Below are 8,533 nucleotides of genomic sequence, written 5' to 3'. Positions count from 1 at the left end.
GATATTAATAAAACCAGGAGTTTTGGTGGACCTTATACACGTTTTATTAATCAAACAGTGCTGCAATACAAAAATGATTGTGATTAGTGTGACAAAGAAATGGCATCTGCTTAATGCTTTGAGGATCAGGTTATCTTTGGGTTGAAACAAGATGGATTTGTCAGAAGTAAACCCACTGGACTGTGTTTTTTACACACAACAGTAGAGCATAGTGTGCTGCTAATGTTCAGGAAATCAGCTTTCTCAGAGAAAATATTTAAGTGAAAAAATATAGCTATTACTGTATAAAACAGTAATGTTTCCTGTTGGAGAACTCAACACCACTGGCTAAAGTGCAAATTTAAGAACGTGCAATGGGCCAGACAGAGAATTTGGTCTGGCTTTGTGGTTGCTGCTCTGTAAACGGATTTTAGCACTGCAGTCTATTCTGCTCCGGCAGATAAATGGACCGTCATATATACCGTCAGGCGGAATTAAAGCCAAATTTGGTTTTCCAAAATTGTACCCAGTTTTCCCCTCCAGCTTGTGCCCTGCACCACTGCTCAGCACAAAAGAGGGAAGGCGGTAACAAAGCATAACCAGGCTAATTAGGTCAGAGCCAAGCCGGGCGCGATGCGGCCACTGCAGCCCTCCTCGTCCTCCTCCTCCTCTCTCCAGAAGGTGGAAAGCCTCCGCTCCGCTCCCGCCGGGCACCGCAGCTCTCCCCGGCGCTGGAGCGGCCCTCGGGCCGAACCGGCCCCCGCCCCGGGGCTGCCCCGCCGCGGGGCCACGGCTGGGGCTCGGCCCGGGCGCCGAGCGGGGCTAAGCGCCTCCCCTCGCCCCTGTCCCCCGCCCCTCGCCAGCCCTGCCCCGCCGCCTGGCACCGCCGCGCCGGCCCCGAGCGCTCCCCGCGCCGCCGCTCCGCTGCCGCTGCTGCTCGGCCCGGCCGGGCGGGGACTTGGCAGCAACTCCCGGGCAGAGAGCGAGAGTGCCTGCCCCCGCTCCGCTCCGCTCCGGCTCTTGGGTGGAGGAAGGTCTGAGCTCGGCCGAGGAGCAGCAGCAGCCGCCGCCGCCGGAGAGGAAGAGGCAGGAGGGGAGAGAGAGAGACGGAGAGGCGGCTGGAGCCCCCCAAAGTACCCCCCCATCCCTGCACTGCAGGCTACATTTCCAGCTTCATGGGCAAAGTGTGGAAACAGCAGATGTACCCCCAGTACACCACCTACTACTACCCCCAGTATCTGCAGGCGAAGGTAGGGTCCGGCACGCCGGGCGGCGCGGCGGGTCTGGGGCTGGCCCCGCTCCGGGCGGCCGGACAGGGCCGAGTCCGGGCGGGAGCTCCGCGGCTGGGGCACGGCCCGGGGGAGGCGGTCAGGTTGCAGCGGGGGACGGAGACAGGAAAGAGCCGGCAGCCCCTTCCTGCCGTCCGCCGCCGCCCCGGGAGCCCCCGCCGGGCTTCCACCGCTCCCTTCTCGCTCCCGACCGTGCAGTCTCCGACCTGACTCCCCTCTCTCCTTTCCCCTCCCGCTGTCGGTCCCTCCTCTTCCCCAGGGCTCCCGGCGTGTCTCCTCCTTCCCAACCACGTCCTCGGCCGCCCCGCCGCAGAGCGGAGCGCTGCGGGCCGCGCTCCCGCTGCCTTCCCCCAGCGCAGCCCCGGGAAGGCGGAGAGGAGCCGAAGTTCGGCCGGCCGGGGCTGCCATGGCCGTGCCTCAGCCGCGGCGGGGGTGCCGTGACATCGGGGGTGGCAGGGCGTGCTTGCTGCTGCGGTGGGGATGGCCGTCGTTCCAATTAAATACGGGCACTGGGGAAGCTGTCGGTTTCGGGTGGATACTCATTGTCTGTGGAGTTGGACCTTTGTGAGCTGCCACCTCGCAGTTTTCAAACTGGATTAAAAAACGCACTGAGGGTCCGAGTGGTGATGATTAATGTTATACACGGGTAGCTGCTGTTTGCGGAGATATTGATGCTAGTAGTTCTTGCGGTGGAGGATCTCCACCTTTTTCCCTTTCTCCTTCAAGTCTTTAAGGGCAGCCGGCCCCACTGCTCTAGAAGCATCATGCTGCAAACTGGCAGATGCAGGGGTGGTTGCATCAGCTGTCTGGAACATTTAGCATAAGCCTTTCCAACCACCAGTGACACTCCTCACAAATCAAAACAGACCCATATGAGGCTTCTATGTGTGAACTTTTTTTTAGAGGTTATTACCGTGGTGTGGGTTTGGTTGTGATTTTTCTATTTTTTTGCTATTGAACTGTCTTGCCTCTTTGGCAATGACAGTAAAGAATTCCCTTTCCTTTATCTGCACACTTGATCGGCTCTTCTTTTTATTGTGTTTGTGTTACTGTATTGTGAAATGTATTTTAGACTGCTTGGCTGAAAAATAAATTCCATTTGACAGTCATGAGACATTCTACAAGGCAGCAGTGAGGAGGCTTTGAAATGTCCTTTCATATATATACAGAAATTGATAGAAATGTGATGAAGGTCTTTAGGTGATTTGAAATGACTAATCAGTTACATATGTAATTGACATCAGGCTAAAGATGGACAGACTATAGCCATTTGAAGATTAAGCTGCAGAGTAATCACTGCAGTACTGTTTACATACATATATTTAATGCATTATTTTAAAGAAAGGTGGAATACCTAAAGGGACAGCCTCTTGCATCATTTAGCTATATGACTATATGCACATTCTCAAATGAAACAAATGTCTTTATTCAGAACTTTTATGCTCGTGGTTTTGTGTGGCAATTGTAAGTTACAAACCAAGTACATAACATGTAATATATATATAAAGCAGTCACTTGGCTGTTTTGACCTGTAAATAATTTAAGAGGGAGATAAACTCTGATAGCTTATAGTAGTTAGTAAAGAATAATCCTAGAAATCCATGATCCTCTGAGAAAACATGATGGACCGTCTTTTGAAAATGTTTCCTGTACAGATAATTTAATATTGATTTGTATTACAGTCAATGACATCTTCAAACTGCCTTTCAGAATTTGCTATAAAATTATACAGCCTGAAATTACACTGCTCTGTTTCAGCAGAGAGAACTCAGAGCCATTTGACCTACACACATGAATTGAAATATCTGAGATCCAATGAAAGTTTCCTGTTTTCAGAGATCTTGATTTTATAAAAGAAACAAAAGAAAAATAGGTGTCTTCTTGGTATAGATACAGGGGCCTGTGACAGTAGGTTTTGATACTCAAGTATGCAGAATCCAGTAATATAAGCAATCTTCCCACAATGGATCCCCTCTGAACGTGTAGAAATATTAATTTAATTCATAGTTTTTAGCTGTTCTGTTCTTTGGGCCCTAAAACAGCTCACTGTCCACTCTATGTCCACTCTTTCAGTAATTCTGGAGAAATCTTTGGGTTTTATTAAAGACAAATGATAATAGAAGTGAATCGCCTTTGCCGAATGAACAGTGGGTAATAGTACATGACTATACTGGGGGAGGTATGAAAATCTCCTGAACAAGAAGTTCTGCTTCTCATCTTATCCTTATTTAAATAATGCTGGAAAATCTGCTGACTAATAATCTGCAAATCAATAACTAGGAGGTGACAGGAATTTCTTGAAGGTGGCTTTTTCTTCAGAGTACTCAAAAATACTCATTAGATAAATTGCATACATTCCTAAATGGCTCTTTAGGTTAAGATGTTGATGTGGTCAACTATTTTAATTGATATTAATGTGTTACAATTTAAAAAAACCAATTTTTTAATTAGATCTTCACAGTCTTATTCGTGAAGTATTCAAGCTGGTCCACTGATATATTCTGTGAGGAAATATAAATATTTGCTGTGATTCAGCACCTCCCTCCCTCTAGTCTTAGGGAGCTCAGCATCAAAAGAGATTAGTGAAACCATGGGCTTAAATGAAAAGAACAAAATTACCATTGGAAGAAGACTTTTAAATTGAAATATCATTATGGCAATGAAAACAGTTGGAAATGGCTTTAAGTCGAAGCTTGTAAAACCTTCAGTTTTCTGACAGTTTTTACTCTGGAATGATACATTTGACATATCTGCTGAATTTTGTGTCTTCTAATGAGTGTATGTTTTAGGACAGTTCCTGTATTGCAACATTGTATGGATTGTCAGAGAGCATCGAAAATATTTTCCAAGTTCAGTGGATGTTTCTAATGGTTTAGGTGCTTTCTTTAACCATATTTCTGTAACATTGCTTTTCACATTTTAACTCAGTTATATCCAATTTCCATACTTGAAGCTTTACTTATAATTGAGAGATCTTGTATTTCAATGTTTTGAAAGATTATTTTCATTAAGATACATGTGTTCTACCAGTGCTTAAAGGCCTGTCTGCCCAGGAGTAAAACCTGCCTGTGCCAGGCAGAGGTATTTTAATATTTAACAGGACAGAGTGCACATAAACAAATAGAAATGTGTAGAGACATGTTAGGCCACAATCTATTTGCTTTGGTCAAGTAAAAAATAAAAGTGGGTCTATGTTTTGTTTTCCCTTATCAAATGGAATTCAGGATCACAATGCACACAACAGTTTACAACTAAATCATGATAACTACCTGTATTACTGGTATTCCCTTGGAGAGTAATGTGGCAATATGAGTAATTCCACTAGCAGGCTTCTCTATCATAAAGGAAAGCTCTTTGTGTAAGAGAGAGTTTGTGGAAGAAGGCAACATTTCCTATAGACAGCATGGCTTATCTAAAGTGTAAGCATTTAGTAGTTGTAAATAATACCTATATGATACTTGAATTCTGGTTATTTTGTATGGTATTAGGTAATAAAACCAAGAACTAATGAAGTCTTGTGAATCTTGCTAAATTATCTTCGAGTGGGCTTTGAACTTTATTATTTGGTAGCTGCAAAACTGCTGTTTTGGCAGCACTGAGAAGAACCAATATTTCTAGAAGTTGTGTGGGTTTGTAGGCAGGACTGTAGATTGATATAAACTGTAGTGAGCAAGCAGATTCTGCCATGTCAAAACCTTATTCTCAGGTTGATGAGAGCAAACTTTAAAATGGGAACACTTAATTTTTATCCACGCCTCTTGATGGCAGAGTAAGAAGGAAATCAGTTAACAGTATTAAACCAAGTAGACATGAAATTGTCCTGTTAGCAGACACTGGATAAGCTGCAGTTTAGTGTCCATATATGAAATTAATAGACTGATGTAGAACCTTCAGCTTCTAAAGCAGAAGAAGTAGGACCTGCTAATTGTTTGCTGCTAATGTGTACCTCAGCATGCATTCTTCACCAAGCAGAGGTCTGTCGCCCTTTAAAAAGTTTCAGTAGCTTGTGAGCTGATTTTCACCAGTATCAATGATTAGTAATTCTAATCAGTTTAGTTAGGTTTATTTCATATACATTATGACTGTAAAATCTGTACATAGTAAAAGACAAGTTTACAGTAAAGCAGAATACGCATGTTTATAATGTTGGACATTTGCACACTTTATATTCTGGGAAGTTGTATTCATTATCCGTAGTTGTGAGCTCTGTGGTTCTTGGCTGAGCTTAGAAATTCATTGAAATAAAAGAAAAGCACAGGTTAGTTGCAGGCAAGCTTCTTGTCTCCACACAGTTACCTGATCCCATTATTCTCCTCAGCTTCTTTAATGTGTTCTCTCCCATTTCAGACAGGCTGGAGGTTTATTGTGCACCTATGTAGAGAATTCCTTCCAAAAATGTACTATACTGTGGAAGGGAAAGAATTCCAAAAATCTACCAATTTTAAGAAAAACTTGAGCATTTTGGTGGTAGGATAATCCCTCTGACTCTATAGAATTATTTCAGAGGATGGAAAATAGAGAGAAATTAAGAATATTACCTAGAAAGAGCATCTTCTGTTCTTCCAAACATCTCAGTCCAAAATTGAGAAAGTCTGTTTACATCCATACATCAGACCAGTAACTTTTCATCACTCATCACAATGATGGTTCTATGTAATTTTTCCAGCCAGCTTGTTTTGTGATGGGCATATCTATCCTTGTCCCAGTTATAGCTCCTTTAACTTCTAAAGTTTGGTTCAGGTAGCCTGTGATGAACTAGAAATATACCCTTAATGAAGTATTTCTAGAAACCTTTGCTGGAATAATGCTTATATATGCAAAAGCCTCTCTAGAAATGGGTTGAATGGTAGCAAAGTTCATACAAAGTCCTGCAAGAATTCATATAACGTATTTTAGTGTACACCATTGTAACTCTCTAAACAAATCAGATAAAAGAACATGAACTGTAGAAACACTTCACACCACCATCGTCTGGAACACCGGCTTCAGTGAAGTCAACATGAGTTTTATCTTTCATTTCAGATAAGCAACATTTACTAGAACCTTGATTTATTGTTGGGTTATGCTAATCATTTGGAGGTGAGTTGCAATGCCATGATGGTCATAATCTTCACTTCAGAGGAACAAAAGTTAGGGAGTGCAACTTAAGAGATTGTGTGACTGGGGCTGGAATCAAGGAAAAGTGGCAACGACATTCATAAAGTGTGTTAATATTGTATTTTTCTCTCCTGTTAAAAAGAGTTTTTAAAAAGCCACAACTTTTCTCCCAGAATACAACCTCCTTATAAAGAGGTTGATAAATACACACATGCTACAGACTGAATTTGAAAATGACAAAGTAAAAAATATTTTCTCCACTGAATCAGTGGTGGAAATTACAGGTTCTTATTAGCTTTGTATTCTATTAGTTTGAGACTAAACTTATCCCTACAGTACCCCACGCTTTGGGCTTAATTTGATACTGTGTGATTTGCGTCATTTAACAAATGTCAACAAAATTTTGGTCCTTCTTTGTGATTCTTTAGTAACTTTACTGCAGACATATGAGCCGATCCTGATTCTGATGGTCATGTGGGACTGACTTTAACAGAAAAGTGATAAACTGATATATGACTTTAAATAGTCTTGAGACATTTATTCAGTGCTGTTTTCCTTTTGTATTTTGATTGTTAACCCCCTCCAGGCACCGGGTTTGTGAATGTGAAGTTTATATCCAGTAGGTAGGCAACAGCTGTAAGAAGGCAGAATTACACAATGTCTGATTTGTGCTTGTGTATTTTCTAGCTTTACCCTCAGCACAGGATCCCAAAGCAGTCATGAAAGGTGTGCAATAAGTTGTGTGGGGAGAAGCTAATTTTCTTTGAATAAAACAGATCTTTTATGTTTTTTTTTTTTCAAAACTCAGCTGGTATTCTTCATAATGATAGTAGTTTTTTCCCTTGTTACTTTTAAACCAGAACTTAGCATGCTATATACTTCTAAGTATTTTGCTTCTAGTTACAGCATAAGTCTCTAGGTCTCAGTCTCAAGGATGAAATTTCCTTAGTAAATTTCTGAGCTTCCACTCAATGTTGAAAGAACAAAGAAAAGGTAGGCAATGTTTCCCAATGAAGAATAATACAATGTAGCAAAGCATTGTTTTCTAAATCTATTTTTCTATAAAACAATACCTTTAAGAAATATCTGTTTAGTATATACATCAGAAAAACTCCTTGGACACAATTTTTCATCTACTTTGAAATCCAAGTAGCGAAGTTTGAGCTATCAATGTTGATAGTTAAAGGCATCACTCAGAAAGGTAATTGATGCTACTAAGACAGTGCTTCTAATGAAAGAAATGTGATTGTGATAGTAGTAAAGAAGTTTGAACAAAGGTATAGTAATAATAATAAATGGGAAAGTATATCTTGGTACAGTTAACATATTTCAGTTTCAGTCTTTCATAATCAAGAGCAATTAACAATGGTTTTAGAACATAAGTTGGTTTTCATTAAATTATGCTTTTGGTTTGGGAAATAGTTCCTTGAAGATGTGTGCTCAGATTTAGCTAAAACTATATACTTGGTTTTTGTTCAATTGTATAGACTTTGTGGCCTGTGCACAGTAGTATTCACAACTATTTCTACTGGAAAAGCTCCAACTTTGCTAAAAAAGTGAAAAATGTTGGAAAAGCATGTTGATAAAAATCTGTTCTATTTGAGTTTAATTCATTTCAGTCAAAACAGACACAAAACAGATTCAGGTCATATCTACTGTGGTTAAATAGATTATAATTATTTTCTGACTTCATGCATCTTCCTAGTCTTCCTCAGCTGAAAATACCAGGATCTGCATTGAAACATTCTTTCAGTAAATTCTAAGCTGAATTATGTTATCTCAGAATTGAGGAAGTCAAAGTGCTTGGACTCTTTGGGTAGGTATAGCCAGATCCAGGGCTCACTTGTTCCATGGGAGCTCTTGGAGCACTATGTTCTTTTTCATAGTCTTGAGACTGTAAGAGCACATTTAGTCTCAGTTGCTTCGACTTGATGAAAACATTTCAAAATACATTTAAACTAAGTTTCTGAAATCTCAGCATGCATGTAAGGCCTGTGAGAAATGCTTCAGAATCATTCCAGGTAGATACACAGGCTTTCTGATACAAAATGGAACACAAACTGTTTGGTGTGACTCTTGTACATTGAGAGGGAAGTATTGAGGTTTTCTAGAGAGGTGAACAGGCTTCACTTTGTGGATTTTACAACAGGTTAAGAAGTGAATTCCTC

General features: G+C 41.3%; 1 protein-coding gene across 2 annotated transcripts in view; it reads left to right on the top strand.

Annotated features, from left to right (window-relative positions):
- The first annotated feature begins 840 nt into the window (after positions 1–840).
- RBMS1 (RNA binding motif single stranded interacting protein 1) overlaps positions 841–8,533 on the top strand; it is a 142,439-nt gene continuing 134,746 nt past the window's right edge. The window contains exon 1 of one of the 2 annotated variants that reach the window (XM_012574921.5): positions 841–1,229. In XM_012574921.5, coding sequence (XP_012430375.1) covers positions 1,155–1,229 — 75 coding nt within the window. In that variant the 5' untranslated portion in view covers positions 841–1,154. The remainder of the gene's footprint in view (positions 1,230–8,533) is intronic. The other variant, XM_002196717.7, reaches the window with a different exon arrangement.

The sequence above is a fragment of the Taeniopygia guttata genome, chromosome 7, assembly GCF_048771995.1.
Source record: "Taeniopygia guttata chromosome 7, bTaeGut7.mat, whole genome shotgun sequence".
Lineage (NCBI taxonomy): Eukaryota > Metazoa > Chordata > Aves > Passeriformes > Estrildidae > Taeniopygia > Taeniopygia guttata.
This window is presented reverse-complemented; position numbering and strand designations above follow the sequence as displayed.